This window comes from Lactuca sativa, chromosome 8 (assembly GCF_002870075.4).
Source record: "Lactuca sativa cultivar Salinas chromosome 8, Lsat_Salinas_v11, whole genome shotgun sequence".
NCBI lineage: Eukaryota > Viridiplantae > Streptophyta > Magnoliopsida > Asterales > Asteraceae > Lactuca > Lactuca sativa.
The window spans coordinates 263,346,671-263,365,754 of NC_056630.2; the positions used below are offsets into that span (position 1 = coordinate 263,346,671).

Here is a 19,084-nt window from a genome sequence, read left to right on the forward strand (position 1 = left end):
AGTAAAATCCCTAGAAAATCCTATATTTTCCAGATTTGCATATTTGTAAGTTTGATCCTTTTAGTGTGTAAAAGTTTTCCCATTGAGACTGTCAATCATGAAAAAAAGGGTATAGATTTCATTTATGTAAAGTAAATGAGGAAAGACAATATCTTATTTCAGCAGTTTTACTGTCGGCTGGATATAGTAGCGTTGCAAACTTCAATTTAGTAATATATGTATATATATTCACTTCGGGGAGTTAGTTTTTTAGCCTTTAATCCTTAGTGTGTTAGCTTGGGTATGAATGTGATTTCTCATGTAACCAGTCTGAGTGATAATAGAGTGTTCGATGACCTTCCCGGTCATACGTAGTGTAGCGATGTTTCGTCACCTTTGGGCCTAGTCGGCTTGGACTGTAGTTAGAAGTCGGGATGAAATAGTGTCCGTCCTGTATAGATCTATACATGTAGTGGTTGTTTTCCCTCCGGGAAGCTCTGGTTACACGGTGTTTGCACAGTAGAGTGCCGTATAGAGGAATAGTATGTCATATTCTGGATTAGTGTATTCTCTTGTGTTATAGTATAATGAACTTTTTAGTATAATGTATAGAGTGTTCTCTTTAACATGTATTATCTCGTAATAGTAGTAATTATAGTGAGCATCATAGTGGTCGGGGTAATGAGCAGTAGTCTTAACTATACCTATTATAGTTAATTAGAGTGTGGGATTGCATGCCTTTGATTTACAAAGGTATTGAATTAAATGAAGACTTTTATATCTAACATAAATATATATGATATATAACTAAGAATTCAACGACAGTCGGACAGATAACTATATACCCTAAGACCACAATCAAACAAGAACAGGAAGTAAGACGAGCTATCAGTCCTAAGTCCTTCAAGTCTTACTTATATAAATATATTTGTGTAGATATAGTTTTAAAAGAAAAGAGGTTTAAAAATAATTTGATAATAGTTCAATAACAGTCAACATAAAGTGCGTTTGATAGTTATTTAAAACAGTTTTGTTTACAAAGCAGTTAAAAGTATAGAAAATCCTTTTTATTAGCAAGTTATAAATCACATGTGATTGATACTATAACTTTTTGTATTCAAATTGTATTCCCCCTCCTCATAAAAACATTTAAAAACATTTGAAAGGTTAATTAAGGGGTATGAACTCACCTGCAGCGAGTGGATCGGATGGAAGTCTCGGTTGAGTGTTTGGTGTCAAGTGAAGACTTGAACACCCTTTTATGACCCTAGTAACATATGAAGACATATGTTTACATATAATTAGTGATTAAAACACTAATTTAACACGTATATACATCCTAATGCGAATAAAAACGCTTTGGTCAAGTGCTAGGAGGCTATTGGGTTGAAAGGAAGGAATGTAAGGCCTCACTATAGAGTTTACTCCTTAATTACCCACCTTAGGTGAGTTTGTGATTGAGGGGCCAATTCCCCCATGAGTTTACGGCCGTAAACTCATGGGAGGAGTGTATTTGAGTGCTTACGGGTCCCTTACATCACTAGGAAGGGTTCTAAGGTTAAATCCATGGCTTGAGAAGTGATTGGGCTCTAAAAGGGGTACTCCCTTGGAGTTTGCGGTCCTTGGACCACTCCTTGGGAGTTTACGGTCGTGAACCCTATGGTTTACGGCCGTAAACCCTTGGACACCTATTATTATTCGTTTTTGTGGTCCTAAGCTCACTCCTACAAGTTTCTAAGTTAAGGTCCAAGGCTAAATAAGGGGTTTAGGGCTCATTTTGCATCATTTGAGGGAGTTTACGGCCTAAGAATGTTTTTCGGCTGTAAACCATCATTCAAGCCTCCAAACTTGATGTTTAAGGTCCAAAACACTTCAAGGTTAAGTTCTAAGCTAGTCTCTAAGCCTAAGGAAGGGATTTGGGGGGCATTTTGGCACCCTTTTAGGGGTTTACGGCCTAAGAAGGTTCTTGGGCTGTGAACTTCTTGTTATTTACATTCTTGGATGATTTTAATTCTATAATGTCATGAAATGAGCTTTAGAACAGTTTAGGGTAAAGGAACTTACAGTTTGGGGATGAAAACTTGCGGATTTCGGAATAATCAGGCCTTGAAGAGAGAGAGAGTAGAGAGAGAATGACTAGAGTGGTAAAAGTTCAAGTTGATGACCTCTCAACCCTTATATAGGGTTTGAGTTTGTGGCCAGGTGGGAATCTACCCAATACCGTCGTTAAACGAAGTTTAAAATTTTACCCTATTAAATGGTCGTAACCCGGCTTAGTCGTAAACAAAAATTTTTCTCAAATAAATTTCGAGGGTGTTACATGCATTTTTATTTTGTTTCAACACTTATGAAATAAAATAAAAACATTAATTTATTTGCCTAACCCAAATGTTAACGAAAATAATAATAAAAATTATTTTCTTAGCGGAACTGGGTTACAATGACGAAATAAATTTCAGGTTGTCACATGATGCCGTCACCAGACCTTGAACAGGTGAAGCTAGTCCCTAGATGTACCTTTTGATCTTCCTGTCTTCCGGGGTCACCACTCTCGGGCAAAGGTTTGCAAGATCATAGAACCGGGAAGTGTGGGCAGCTACTTTTGATCCTTTCATAACAAGGTTCCAATGCTCCTTCTCTAGAGCCTGTATCTCCTGTCGGGGACAGTACTCATTGGTCATTAGCTGCTTCAGGAATTCCCAGCCCATGTCATAAGCTTCAGCAATTCCCATAGAGTTCGCATGGTTATTCCACCAAGTTAAGGCGGAGTCCATTAATGTGCAAGTAGCATACTTAACCCGATAGTCATCGAGGCAAGCACTGATGTGAAAGACTGCTTCAGTCTTTTCTATCCAACGGGATATACCAACAACTCCTTCAGTGTCGTAGAAGGATCGAGGTTTGCAGCCCATGAAATCCTTATAGGAGCAGTGTCTGGGGTTGTTTTTGTCAGCTGTGGAAGTGTCACTTCCATTATTCCCAGTGTTTCTATTTCGAGCTGCTTCGTATGTTGTTAAGGCCGTAGCAATTCCTTGTGCGAGCATGTTTTGCATCATATCGGAATTCATATGGAATGTTTGGTGTAACAACTCAAAATTTTTCAAGCAAATTTTTCATTTTTAAAACATAATATTTTAAAATTAAAAACAAGGCATAAATAGTTTAATTATTCGGTCAATACAATTATTCAAACTCCCAAGATCCTAAAACAATCCTCAGTGTGTATCGATCATGCCGGCGCCTTCCCACGGTCCTCGCTAGTACCTGAAATACATACATACACAACAACTGTAAGCATAAATGCTTAGTGAGTTCCCCAATATACACTTACACACATACGCCTTTCCAGGCCCTGACCTTCTGGTCCTCAATACAACGCCTTCCGGCCCATAACATAATCGCCTTCCGGCCCATAACATATTGCCTTCCGGCCCACATATCATACATAGCACATATAACACTTAACTTACCACATATAGCATACATATCCATATAACACTTAACTTACCACATATAGCATACATATCACATAACATATTCGACCTTCCGGTCACACAGTCAACCCTTCCGGGTACAGTATAGTGAGAAGACTCACCTCGTAAGTGCTGAAAGCTAGCAACTCCTGAAATCACTCGCGCACAAACCAACGAGCTACAACCCTCCTATAACATTACATAACTCATTAACACTCATATCATCTAAGTGTGACTATCCCTAAGAAGTCAGACTTAGGTCAACTCTGGTCAACGGTCAACGGTCAACTCGACTGGACTCGGCGAGTACCATGGCGACTCGGCGAGTCTAGTCGTCCTCACAGATTCCTGAATATTCCCTTTCTACTCGTCGAGTATACCTCTTGACTCGACGAGGTCCTCGTGGAAGAATCGCGGGGCCACCCCGACTCCACTCGCCGAGTCTGATGAACAACTCGGCGAGTCCCAGCAAATCTTCAAGCTACTCGCCGAGTCTGAAGAACAACTCGGCGAGTCCATGCCATGCAGACGAGTAACTGCTTCCTGGGATAGGTCTCGTCCCGAAGTACACATGCATGGGACCTTCTGGACCTCTAAAGGTCCTAATACAAGACTATAATCGTGGGGGTAACAAGGCATTTCTTCATCAAATCACTAAATGGGTTCTATAAACCCTAATTTCATAAATACATCAAAATAACAGATTTGGTCCGAGTATTACCTGAAAACGCACTCTCTGTGTCCCCCAAATCTCAGGACTCAATCCTCCTTGCTATTCCTTTAGCCAAATCCCTCTTCTTCTTGCCTAACCAATTCTTCCAAGTTCCAAAGCTTTCTCCCTTGCTCTAGGCGTCCACAGCGATTAGGGTTCCTCTCAATTGACCAAAAGACTGAAAATGACAGCCTAAGAGGCGTTAAATACAATCCAAACTGAACGGTTAGGGTTTCTGCTGAACAGCGTCGACTCGCCGAGTCCATATCTAGACTCGTCGAGTCCAGTCGCGGACCCGCGACCAAGTCCGCGATCCTACTCGGCGAGTCTAGGCTCCAACTCGCCGAGTCCCCTCTTAAATCACCCCAAAAACATAATTTTAATAATACCTGAGATTCCGGGCTGTTACAATTCTCCCCCACTTGGATTAGACTTCGCCCTCGAAGTCTCATTCTGCAAATAGTTCCGGATGCTGCTCCCGCATTTCGCGCTCCGGTTCCCAAGTCATTTCTGATCCCTTACGGTGTTGCCATTGAACCAACACCAGAGGTACTTCCTTGTTCCTCAGAACCTTGATCTTCCGATCCCTGATAGCCACTGGTCTCTCCGCGTAATTCAGGCTCGCATCCACCTGAATATCCTCCAATGGAACCACTGCCGACTCATCGGCTATGCACTTCCTCAACTGCGACACATGAAAAGTGTCATGGATCTGACCCAACTCCGCTGGCAACTCCAACCGGTAAGCTACCCGACCTATCCTTGCAATCACACGAAATGGCCCAATATACCGGGGCCCCAACTTGCCTCTCTTTCTGAACCGAATCACTCCTTTCCAAGGAGAGACCTTCAGGAGAACGAAGTCGCCGACCTGAAATTCAAGCTCGGATCGACGCCTGTCTGCATAACTCTTCTGCCGGCTCTGAGCAGTCAATAACCTTTGTCTCACTCGATGAATCTGCTCTGTCGTCTGGAGCACGATCTCCGTGCTGCCCATCACTCTCTGTCCCACCTCTCCCCAGCAAATGGGGGTCCGACACCTCCTACCATACAACAGCTCGAAAGGTGGCATACCAATGCTCGAATGATGGCTGTTGTTGTAGGAGAACTCTGCCAATGGCAAGTACGCATCCCAACTACCCCCGAAGTCTAACACACACGCTCGGAGCATGTCTTCCAGCGTCTGAATTGTCCGTTCGCTCTGACCGTCTGTCTGGGGATGGTATGCGGTACTAAAATGCAATTTAGTACCCAGCTCCTCATGGAATTTCTTCCAGAATCTGGAAGTAAAGTGCACATCACGGTCTGACACAATCGAGATCGGCACCCCGTGCCGAGACACCACCTCTCTAACGTATATCTCCGCCAATTTCTCCGCCGAAGAACTCTCACTGATGGCAAGGAAGTGTGCACTCTTTGTCAACCTATCCACGATCACCCAAATTGCGTCAACTCCCCTAGCAGTCCTCGGCAATTTGGTGATAAAATCCATAGTAATCTGTTCCCACTTCCACTCGGGGATCTCCAATGGCTGTAACTTGCCATGCGGTCTCTGGTGCTCAGCCTTAACCCTACGGCAGGTCAAGCATCTCTCAACGAACCATGCCACGTCCCTCTTCATACAGGGCCACCAATATTCCTTCCTTAAATCCAAATACATCTTCGTAGCACCGGGATGAATCGAGAATTTCGATTTATGAGCCTCTTCCATCAACGTAATACGCGTACCGCCCACAAACGGCACCCAAATCCGACCCTGAAACGTCATAAGGCCTCGACTATCCTTGACAAACTCTGAGATTAACCCCACAACCCGCTCTTTCTTCTGCATTTCTGGTCGCACAGCCTCAGCCTGTGCCCTACGAATATCATCCAATACAGAAGTCATCACGGTCAGTCTCAAGCACACATCTCGCAATGGAGTGCTCTCCGCCCTGCGGCTCAATGCATCGGCTACCACATTAGCCTTGCCTGGGTGGTACAGGATCTCACAATCATAATCCTTGACCACATCCAACCACCTCCTTTGACGCATATTTAGGTTGGGTTGATCCATCAAATACTTCAAACTCTTATGGTCCGTGTATATCGTACATCGAACCCCATACAAGTAGTGACGCCAAATCTTGAGAGCGAACACTACTGCTCCCAGCTCTAAATCATGCGTGGGATATCTCGCCTCATGAGGCTTCAGCTGCCTCGATGCATAAGCTATCACATGACCCCTCTGCATCAACACTGCACCCAATCCCGAAATCGATGCGTCGCAATATACCACGAAATCTTCCATCCCTTCTGGGAGAGCTAATACCGGGGCTTCGCACAATCTCTGGCAAAGTGTCTCAAAGGAGGTCTGCTGCTCGGGCCCCCATGAGAATGTAACACCCTTCCGGGTCAATCTGGTGAGTGGCACAGCGATCTTGGAGAAATCCTTGATAAATCTCCGATAATACCCTGCCAACCCAAGGAAACTTCTGATCTCAGAGGGTGACTTCGGCACCTCCCAACTCATCACCGCCTCAACCTTGGCCGGATCGACCAATATCCCTTTCTGATTAACCACATGTCCTAGAAACTGGACCTCCCGCAACCAGAATTCACATTTGGAGAACTTTGCATAAAGTTTCTCCGACCTCAATACCGCAAGGACCTCCCTCAAATGCTCCTCATGCTGCTCTCTCGATCTCGAATACACCAGAATGTCGTCGATAAATACGATCACCGACCGATCCAACATCGGCCTGCATACCCTGTTCATGAGATCCATGAACACAGCCGGGGCATTGGTGAGTCCAAAAGGCATCACCACAAACTCATAATGCCCATATCGCGTCCTAAACGCTGTCTTCTGGACATCTTCATCCCGTACTCTCACCTGATGGTAACCCGACCTCAGATCGATCTTGGAAAACCAAGATGCTCCCTGCAACTGATCGAATAAATCATCGATCCTCGGCAACGGGTAACGGTTCTTGACCGTTAGCTTGTTCAACTCCCGGTAATCAATGCACATCCGGTGTGAACCATCCTTCTTTTTGACGAACACAATAGGTGCTCCCCATGGCGAGCTGCTCGGCCGAATGAATCCCTTTCCCAGCAACTCCTGGAGTTGCGAAGACAACTCTTGCATCTCTGGAGGTGCAAGACGATAGGGCACTTTAGCAATAGGCGCTGCCCCCGGAACCAGATCAATACTAAACTCTACTTGCCTCACAGGCGGTACTCCCGGCAACTCCTCGGGAAAGACATCTGAAAATTCGCGCACCACCGGAACTTCCTCAACTGACTTCGGTTTCTCGGAAACCTCCCGCGTATCCATCACATACGCCACAAAACCTTTACAGCCCTGCCGTAGACACTGCCTCGCCCTAGCGGCCGAACAAAAAGCTGATCCCGAACGGGTACCCTCGCCGTACACCGAAAGAACTCCCCCTCTAGGGTCTCGTATAGTCACCAACTGACGCTCACAGTCGATGACAGCGCCGAACCGGCTCAGCCAGTCCATGCCCACGATGACACAGACATCCCCCATCGCGATAGGAATCAGATCAATTGGAAATCCAATCCCGAAAATCTCTAGTACACATCCCCGAAGAACCTCCGTAGCACAAATCACCTTCTCGTTAGCTATAGAAACTCTCAAAGGTCGACTCAACGACTCACGACTAACGCCGATATGCTGACTAAAGGCCAAGGACACAAAGGACCTACTCGCACCCGAGTCAAATAACACTAAGGCAGGCACAGAGTTCACAAGGAAGGTACCTACGCGCATAATAATATAAGCATAACATATCGACATTAAAATAAATACATGAATTACAACATACCTGCCACAACATCGGGCGCAGCGCGGACCTCCTCCGCAGTCAGCTGAAAGGCTCTCCCACGAGCCCTCGGGGCCTCGACCTTCACCGGTCGAGTCTCAGTAGTCCTGGCAACAGGTGCAGATCCCTGACGAAGCTGAGGGCACTCGGCCTTCCGATGGCCGGTCTGGTTGCAATGAAAGCAAACCATAAATCCCTTGGGACACTCCCTAGCAATGTGTCCCTCCTTGCCACACTTGTAGCAAGCACCGGCTCGACACGCCCCATCGTGACCCTTACCGCACTTTACGCAAGTGCGGTTCTTCGAACCTCCCGTCCTCGAATCGGCGGACTTGATCCGCTTGGCTGCCGGCTGAGACTGAGCCGGTCGCCGGTCTGCCTGCTGAGACTCGGCCTCCTCCCTGGCCTGAGTCTCTAACTCGATCTCACGCTTCCTGGCATTCGCCTGAAGCTCAGTAAAATTATGGTAAGTGGAGTTTGACACAAACTCCCGGATCTCCCTCCTCAGAACACCCAAGTACCGGCTCATCCGTGCCTGCTCTGTGGCCACTAGCTCGGGGCAAAACATCGCCCTCTCATGGAACTTCCGCGTGATCGCCGCCACCGAATCAGTACCCTGCTTGAGGGTTAAGAACTCCTGAACCAATCGTTCCCGCTCCACCGGGGGAACGTACTCATCCCTGAACATGGTAGTGAACCCCTCCCATGTCACTGCCGCAGTCTCTGCTAAAGTGAAGTTCGCCGTCACGAACTTCCACCAGTCCTTGGCTCCCAGACGGAGCTGGTTCAAAGCGAACCGTACCCTCAGGTGCTCCGGGCATGAACAAGTGTAGAAGCACCCCTCTATATCTGCGATCCACCTCATCGCAGCAATCGGATCCTGCGTCCCATCGAACTCCGGTGGCTTCGTGTTGCTGAACTCTCGGAACAGCAATGAATCACCCCCCTGTGGCCTAGCAGCGGCCACAGCTGCGGTAGCTGCAGCGGTTGCAGCCTCAGTCAATGCGGCGTACCGCTCGTCGAACGTCTCCATCAGAGTGGTCTTGATAGACCCAAACATCTCCGGGATCTCGGCCCGGATCGCCGCCGCCACCTCCTCGTGGATCATCTGACGAATATCCTCGTCACTCACACCGCTCGTACTCGCCCCGTGCCGCGGTCTAACCATGATATCTCTGAAATACAACATAAAACTATCAGAGATTTTATCAAGTGTAATTGCACTCGATAACGCGACCCTACCCCGTCCCCGATATCCAGGGATTCTTACTTGGGCCTCCCACTGACCCGGTGTCCTCGGTAGTACGGGCCCAATACTACCGACCACACCGCATCAGTGTTCATCCCAAGTCCTCCTCCCCAAACCTCGGATAGTGAGTACTCTACTTCTGGTATGCACTATCTACCCGCATACTAGCAAAGCATCTCATATAAGCAAACTTCCCTAGACTAAGGCATCACAAATCAGGCCACTCTAGTCCTATCATGAATACCTAGTCTTCTAGCATGCATAACAATTCACATCATATGATATTGTAAGGTATTTTGGGGATCTTTACCGTTCGGGCGCTGACTGATCGTACACACTGCTTCTTTCTTGCTTACCACAAAACCATTTACAAAAGTTTATGCCTTTATTTGAAAAGTTTCCTCAAATCCTCGGTTTGAGTTCAGTTACCCCCGAAAGTGCACCCGAATCCCTCAAACCAAGGCTCTGATACCAATTGTAACAACTCAAAATTTTTCAAGCAAATTTTTCATTTTTAAAACATAATATTTTAAAATTAAAAACAAGGCATAAATAGTTTAATTATTCGGTCAATACAATTATTCAAACTCCCAAGATCCTAAAACAATCCTCAGTGTGTATCGATCATGCCGGCGCCTTCCCACGGTCCTCGCTAGTACCTGAAATACATACATACACAACAACTGTAAGCATAAATGCTTAGTGAGTTCCCCAATATACACTTACACACATACGCCTTTCCAGGCCCTGACCTTCTGGTCCTCAATACAACGCCTTCCGGCCCATAACATAATCGCCTTCCGGCCCATAACATATTGCCTTCCGGCCCACATATCATACATAGCACATATAACACTTAACTTACCACATATAGCATACATATCCATATAACACTTAACTTACCACATATAGCATACATATCACATAACATATTCGACCTTCCGGTCACACAGTCAACCCTTCCGGGTACAGTATAGTGAGAAGACTCACCTCGTAAGTGCTGAAAGCTAGCAACTCCTGAAATCACTCGCGCACAAACCAACGAGCTACAACCCTCCTATAACATTACATAACTCATTAACACTCATATCATCTAAGTGTGACTATCCCTAAGAAGTCAGACTTAGGTCAACTCTGGTCAACGGTCAACGGTCAACTCGACTGGACTCGGCGAGTACCATGGCGACTCGGCGAGTCTAGTCGTCCTCACAGATTCCTGAATATTCCCTTTCTACTCGTCGAGTATACCTCTTGACTCGACGAGGTCCTCGTGGAAGAATCGCGGGGCCACCCCGACTTCACTCGCCGAGTCTGATGAACAACTCGGCGAGTCCCAGCAAATCTTCAAGCTACTCGCCGAGTCTGAAGAACAACTCGGCGAGTCCATGCCATGCAGACGAGTAACTGCTTCCTGGGATAGGTCTCGTCCCGAAGTACACATGCATGGGACCTTCTGGACCTCTAAAGGTCCTAATACAAGACTATAATCGTGGGGGTAACAAGGCATTTCTTCATCAAATCACTAAATGGGTTCTATAAACCCTAATTTCATAAATACATCAAAATAACAGATTTGGTCCGAGTATTACCTGAAAACGCACTCTCTGTGTCCCCCAAATCTCAGGACTCAATCCTCCTTGCTATTCCTTTAGCCAAATCCCTCTTCTTCTTGCCTAACCAATTCTTCCAAGTTCCAAAGCTTTCTCCCTTGCTCTAGGCGTCCACAGCGATTAGGGTTCCTCTCAATTGACCAAAAGACTGAAAATGACGGCCTAAGAGGCGTTAAATACAATCCAAACTGAACGGTTAGGGTTTCTGCTGAACAGCGTCGACTCGCCGAGTCCATATCTGGACTCGTCGAGTCCAGTCGCGGACCCGCGACCAAGTCCGCGATCCTACTCGGCGAGTCTAGGCTCCAACTCGCCGAGTCCCCTCTTAAATCACCCCAAAAACATAATTTTAATAATACCTGAGATTCCGGGCTGTTACATTTGGTTTACATTTTTTACTTCTGGGTCTCCTTCCGGGTTTGGTGTTTTCATTGATGTTTGAGTTACTGTGGGGTTCTCGTCTGGTTTCCTCGGGGAGTCAGCGGTGGACGAACTGGTGGTTCTTTTCGTGGGGCCATCGGCTAGTATGTTTAAATGGGCAAGTTAAGTTGTGTTAACACTATGAAGTCCTAACAAGTAGGTACGTGATGCATTTTATGATATAGTTCGTTCGTAATGTCCTAAAGAATATAAGAAGTAGGGGATTGATTTAGAAATCCTCTAGGTTTCAAAATGATAAGAAGAAGGTGGTTGGTTTAGAAATCCTCTAGATTTCTAAATGATAGAAAGGGGACCTTAATTGCTAGTGAATTATAAGTGTTTTAAAATGTATGTATGGATTCTAAGGTACTAGGTTGTTGTAGCGAATCTGGAGAACATCCTTCAATCTCTACAACCTTCAACCATTGTAGTCTGTTGGACTCCTTGCTTAGGGTTAGTTGTGCACTAGCCTGACCATAAATAACATAAATGTGCGCATTCCAGATTTATTTATGGTATGACTTATGTACGATACTAACCCTAATTGAGGCGTCTGAACTAAACGGGTGAGTTGGTAGTTTTAGTTGAAGGGATGTTAAAATTTTATTAAGTGTTCTCATCGCGGGCCAGAGTATATATAAACTCTTATATATTATGGTTGGTGAGGTTTGTATTATTATTATTTTTTATTTGTTCTTCCCGACTACCGAGCACTGAGGATGGTCAGACATCAAACGGCGTAAGTAGTCGAAAAATAGTGTTATTACTAATAATACTTTTATTAGAAGCTAGTTTGCTACATTTGTATTCCTCTTTTTAGGATACGAGTTCTCTATAGCCAATTTAGCTCTGATACCATTCTGTCACACCACCGGCCAAGGCGAAACATGCCAGGAGCGGGACTAAGTTCATGGATCATAGATAAACTGAATATATAGCACAAGTACAACGATAAACACAACTGTATTTTTATTCCATCATTAAGTTTGAATACAGGGTTCTTAGAGATAATAATAGTACAGTAGTTGCCTTAAACAGGTAATTAGATAACAAAAACAAGCTAGCTAGGTCGTCTACAATCCACGGCTAACCTTCTGTCTGAACGCATGTCTGATGATCCCCTAAGAATACATGTAAGTTTGAAAGTCAACACAAAGGTTGGTGAGTGTCACAGGTTTTCTGCTAATGCAGTAATACTTTTAATAAGTCTAAAAAGTATTATCATTGTATGTATAACAACAGTTAAAACAGTGTTTGCAATGAGTCTTTAAAAGCCAAAATATATAGTTTGTATAAGTAAACCCATACGTAAAACTGTGTTTGTAATGAATCTTTAAAATCCAAAATGTTATGTTCCATAAGTAATTACATACTTAAAACTGTGTTTGAAAGCAAAAAAATCCATGGTTGTACGGGTAATGAATAAAATTTTCTGCCAAGGTTGTACTTGACAACCGCAAATACGGATAAACAAACATACGGATACAGTTATCTACCAAGGTTGAACTTAAAAACAGGAGATACGGATAAAAAAAACAAGTATATTTGATAAGCATACACGTAAAGTGTACGATACTTGTTTAAACAGTTCACAAAACTTAGTATAGTGTACACAAGCACATGTATGAGCCTAAGATACAATTTCTATAACTTGTATAAATGTATAAACCTATATATTTATGCCATAAATAGACATACGGAAATACGGATAAAGTTATCTGCCAAGGTTGAACTTAACAACAGCAGATACGGATAAACAGGTAATTGACAAGTATATTTGATAAGCGTACACATTGAAGAGTACAATACTTTTTTAAAAAATTGATAAAACTTTGAGTACAAGCACATAAATGAGCCTAAGATACGAGCTCTATAACTCGTAAAAAAATATATAAACTTATATATTTTTGTGTATGTATGAGGTATAATGAAACTGCCAAGTTGATAACTGGCTATACAGTCATAGCACAATTTTAGTTGGAACATATATGTTATTTTTATTAGTTGTATTATCTTTAACAACATAACATATGTAGCTATTGAGGTTTAAAACGATTTTGTTTACTTAACATGTAAGCGTTTAAACAATTATTTCTAAAACTGGTAAAGTATTTACACAAAACAATGATATTTTTGTGTGGATTTCGTATGATAAATATTACTTAGTACACGTACTATCATGTATTGACGTGGGACAGACATGAAACACCGAGGGCATGACCATTTTGGCATTATAGCACTTCTGAAATCCAGCTACCCATTCGGCCCTTCAAACCAGATTCCCCGTACCGTAAATAGTAGCGTAATAAATACTATTTCCGTGTGATTTATATTGCATAAAAACAGTGGTGTTGTTTGTTTAAACAAAGTATTTATAAAATAGATATATACTAGATATACAAGTACTACATGTATTCCCCCCCCCCCTCCCCCGAAAATTTGTAAATTTGGGGCCGTAACACTGACCTTAATGTGTGGTTGTCGAGTAATTGTTTAGAGAAAAAGCGAGATGTATTGTCGTGAATATGAATCGTCGAGATTTATTTAGTTTCCTAAGAATATAAACATAAATTAATATGAGGAGAGTTATTTGGTAACTTAACCAAAATATAGGGTCCATTCAATTATTTCCAAACAAGGGACTAAAATGATTTATTTCATTTATAAGTTTAATCTTTGGATTTGTTTTGCAAATAAATCCCAAGAGAGCGGTTAAATATGAAATACTAGTTTAAGGTTTAAAACTTGTTTTTAAAATGATTTCTAGGTGAGGGGTGAGTTTTGAATAAATCAAAATGAAGTTTGATATTTATTTGCTTTTGCCAATCGTTTCTACGAAAAAAAAAACAAAAAGAAAAATAAATAAATAAAATGGTATTTGGTTTAAAATTTGAGGAGGGGCTAAATTCCCACAAGTTCATAAGTTGAGGGACATTACATATATATTTCGTATATAAGTTTGATACAATTTGTTGGTTCATAACAGGAGGACGTATCCTCCTGCTCGCTGATACCCATCGAGGAAATACAAAATAAAAAAAATGAATGCATCGGTGGCTAGTTCTAATCGACGGAAGGTAAATGCAAGGGAGTAAGAGGTTGTTGGAGATGCTTACCACAACGATGGAGGTGGCAGGAGGCGATGTAGAACATTCGGTGATGATGATTACGAGAGTCCGGCAGCCTCTTGCTACCGGATTTTTTTTGGCTTTTCCGGCATAGTTAAAGGTAGGTGAGGCTAGAGGAGTTTACCACGTAGCATTAAATAGTAAATGGCAGGTGTTTAGTGATGGTTTTTCAGTGAAATAAGGTGGTGGCAGGAGGTGTTTATGTGGGTATACGAGAGAGAGATTTAGAGAGATATTTAGGGAGAGATCAAGAACTAGAGGGATAGGGAAGAAGTGGCTCGTGATTAAGTGAGTTATGAGGGTCACCAAGGCTCTCTATTTATAGTAAGAAGGTGGTAGTGAGCTTAGGAGTGAGCCATGCCTAATGTGTACTTCTTGGAGAGTCTTGCACACAAAGAAGAAGAATGGAAGGATATGGGAGGAGATTACTCACGTGGGTAAACCCAAGGGAAGGAGCAATAGATGGAACTTTACTCCTCCAACTCTTAGTGGGTCTCACATAGTGCACACCCTCATTTTATGCCCAAAACCTAGGTTATTATTGTGTATTGGGATTCGTGCATCTAATTTTTTTTTTTCTGAAAGTTCTGCCAGTTAGAGTTTAATTTAGGGGTTCCATAACATTAAATGGATTAATTTTTGGAGCTATGGAACTCCGGGAAATCGCATTTAAAGTTTTGCGTCTAACGACTCACGGTGTCTGTTTTCGCGAGTTTTGTAAATATTTTCGTAAAAAATATTTCAAGTGTAAAATTAAATAATAGACTCTAACCTGAGTTTAAAAATGCTCTTAGAAATCCCATCGGCAAAGCGTAAGTACCTCAACGGTTCGATTCGGTTTTACGCGATTAAAGAAACTAGTGTTTTACTGTCTGTTTTCTTAAAACAGTCGTATCTTTTGCATACGACCTCCGTTTTGGACGTTCTTTACATTTTCAGAAATAGGGGAACACGTACTATGAGACTCAAATAATATTTTTGCTTAAACGGCTTTTTACGAATTTTCAGTTTTTCAGACGTATCCTAAGGTTACAGTTTGTGCGGTTTGATTCGTTGGACATTTGAAAGTTCAATATCATCTAGTGTTAGTTAGAATGAAATTACTTGTCCTTCTTAAGATACACTAAAACTCAATAATTCAGATATAACATGAGATTCACGGATAAAATGGCGGTTATAATAACAACCCTAAATTCCGGGTTGTCACATTACCTCCCCGTTAATGGAAATTTCGTCCCGAAATTTAGTTTGTACTGATAGTACAAGGGCTTTGATAAATAGTACTGCATTTGATCCATGCTTGGTCCTTCTATTATTCCTTGGTGTATATAAGTTGTATAAAATCAAGATCGAATAGACGGTCAAATACGTGATTCTGCCCTAAGCCCACAACCAAACAAGGAACAGGAAGTAAAGCGGAATGACAATCCTAAGTCTATAGATTCTTAATTATATACAACCCTAACATATACACTTAACTAGCATATACTACCAACAAGGGTCCTTAGTTTCTATATGAATGGCATGATTAACTAGGGTGATAAGGCAACTAACGAGTACTTCTGCCACATCGATAAATAATAATGTACTTTCATGGTACATGATCCCTGCCTGGTTCTTCTATATTAGCTTGGTGTATACAAGTCGTATATAATCAAGATCGAATAGACAGTCGAATAAGTGATTCTACTCTAAGCCCACAACCAAACAAGGAACAGGAAGTAGAGCGGAATCACAAATCCTAAGTCTGTAGAATCTTAATTATATATAACCCTAAGGTATACACTTGGCAAGCATAGATTACCAGCAAGGGTCCTTATTTTCTATATGAATGACGTGATTTATTCAAGGTGAGAAGGCAGTTAATGACTACTTTTGTCATAGCTACTGCATAGATTTCATGTTTAGTCGCGTTTTGAAACCTATGGTCGATAAAGCTTTAATTGGCACTAGTATTAATAAATACCTAGGCCTAAACATTGTTGGTATGAAACGTACCAATAACCACATGTGGTTCCGGAAGAGCCTCTCCTGCTGTGATCATAAGTACCCTTCCATTGCCACCTTGGTTCTTTAGTTGTGGCCAGTCCTTCCTAAAATGCCTTGGATGATTGCACTTGTAACATTTACGACTTCCTTCTATGTAGTGGTTGGGAGTATTGGTAACTGCGGCGTAGACAGCCAACGGTTCTGGTTCATCCTTGTGATGCTTGGATTCTTCCTTTGTTTCCCCATGAAACTTCCTTTTGGTGCCTCCAGTTTGCCTCTTCTCTGTTGGCGGGGTCATGGTACGCTGTCGGACACACTGTTCAGTCAACTGATAGGCTAATTGCTTAGTACTATCAAAAGTGGTGGGTTTGGATGCCGTCACCAGACCTTGAACAGGTGAAGCTAGTCCCTAGATGTACCTTTCGATCTTCCTGTCTTCCGGGGTCACCATTCCTAGGCAAAGGTTTGCAAGATCATTGAATCGGGAGGTGTGGGCAGCTACTTCTGATCCTTTCATGACAAGGTTCCAAAGCTCCTTCTCTAGAGCCTGTATCCCCTGTCAGGGACAATACTCCTTGGTTAGTAGCTGCTTCAGGGATTCCTAGCCCATGTCATAAGCTTCAGCGATTCCCATAGACTTCTCATGGTTATTCCACTAAGTTAAGGCGGAGTCCATCAATGTGCAAGTAGCGTACTTAACCCGACAGTCATCGGGGCAAGCACTGATGTGAAAGACTGCTTCAGTATTTTCTATCCAACGGGATAGACCAACAACTCCTTCAGTGCCGTAGAAGGATCGAGGTTTGCAGCCCATGAAATCCTTATAGGAGCAGTGTCTGGGGTTGTTTTGGTGAGTTGTGGAAGTCCCACTTCTATTATTCCTAGTGTTTCTATTTTGAGCTGCTTCGTATGCTTAAGCAATTCCTTGTACGAGCATGTTTTGCATCATATCGGAATTCATCTGGAATGTTTGGTTTACATTTGTTACTCCTGGGTCTCCTCCTGGGTTTGGTGTTTTCACTGATGTTTGAGTTACTGGTGGGGTTCTCATCTGGTTTCCTCGGGGAGTCAGCGGTGGACGAACTGGTGGTTCTTTTCGTGGGGCCATCGGCTAGTATGTTTAAACGGGCATGTTAAGTTGTGTTAACACTATGAAGTCCTAAAAAGTAGGTATGGGATGCATTTTATGATATAGTTCGTTCGTAATGTCCTACAGAGTATAAGAAGTAGGGGATTGATTTAGAAATCCTCTAGATTTCCAAATGATAAGGAGAATGTGATTGGTTTAGAAATCCTCTAGATTTCTAAATGATAAAAAGGGGACCTTAATTGCTAATGAATTTTAAGTGTTTTAAAATGTATGTATGGATTCTAAGGTACTAGGTTGCTGTAGCGAATCTGGAGAACATCCTTCAATCTCTAAAACCTTCAGCCGTTGTAGTCTGTTAGACTCCTTGCTCAAGGTTGGTTGTGCACCGGCCTGACCATAAATAACATAGGTGCGCATTCCAGATTTATTTACGGTATGACTTATGTATGGTACTAACCCTAATTGACGCATCTAACCTAAAGGGTTGAGTTGGTAGTTTTAGTGGAAGGGATGTTAAAATTTTATTAAGTGTTCTCATCGTGGGCCAGAGTATATATAAACTCTTATATATTATGGTTGGTAGGGTTTGTAGTATTATTATTTTGTTTGTTCTTCCCGACTACCGAGCATAGACGATGGTCAGACATCAAACGGTGTAAGTAGTCGAAAAATAGTGTTATTGTTAATAATACTTTTATTAGAAGCTAGTTTGCTACAGTTGTATTCCTCTTTCGAGGATACGAGTTCTCTATAGCCAATTTAGCTCTGATACCATTCGGTCACACCACCGGCCAAGGCGGAACACGCCGGGAGCGGGACTAAGTTTATGGATCATAGATAAACTGAATATATAGCACAAGTACAACGATAAACAGAACTGCATTTGTATTCCATCATTAAGTTTGAATACATGGTTCTTAGAGATAATAATAGTACATTAGTTGCCTTAACAGGTCAGCAGATAACAAAAACAAGCTAGCTAGGTCGTCCACAATCCACGGCTAACCTTCTGTCTGAACGCCTGTCTGATGATCCCCTAAGAATACATGTAAGTTTGAAAGACAACACAAAGGTTGGTGAGTGTCACATGTTTTCTGCTAATGGAGTAACACTTTTAATAAGTCTAAAAAGTATTATCTTTGTATGTATAACAACAGTTAAAACAGTGTTTGCACTGAGTCTTTAAAAGCCAAAATGTATAGTTTGTATAAGTAAACCCATACGTAAAATTGTGTTTGTAATGAATCTTTAAAATCCAAAACGTTATGTTCCATAAGTAATTACATACATAAAACTGTGTTTGAAAGCAAAAAAAATCCATGGTTGTACGGGTAACGAATAAAATTTTCTGCCAAGGTTGTACTTAACAACCGCAGATACAGATAAACAAACATACGGATATAGGGATACAGTTATCTGCCAAGGTTGAGCTTAAAAACAGCAGATACAGAAAAAAACAAGTATATTTGATAAGCATTCACGTAAAGTGTACGATACTTATTTAAACAGTTGACAAAACTTAGTATAGTGTACACATGCACATGTATGAGCCTAAGATACAAGTTCTATAACTTGTATAAATGTATAAACCTATATATTTATGCCAT

The 19,084-nt window shown here is 42.4% G+C and overlaps 1 protein-coding gene across 1 annotated transcript; it reads right to left on the reverse strand.

Moving 5' to 3' along the window:
• Window positions 1-3,175: 3,175 nt before the first annotated feature.
• Window positions 3,176-9,050, reverse strand: LOC128127593 (uncharacterized). The gene is made up of 2 exons (XM_052766217.1): window positions 7,995-9,050; window positions 3,176-3,243 (listed from the first exon to the last, which is right to left on the reverse strand). Exons 1-2 carry the CDS (start codon window positions 9,022-9,024, stop codon window positions 3,209-3,211), a joined length of 1,065 nt encoding a protein of 354 aa, XP_052622177.1. The 5' UTR covers window positions 9,025-9,050; the 3' UTR covers window positions 3,176-3,208.
• Between the last annotated feature and the right edge of the window lie 10,034 nt (window positions 9,051-19,084).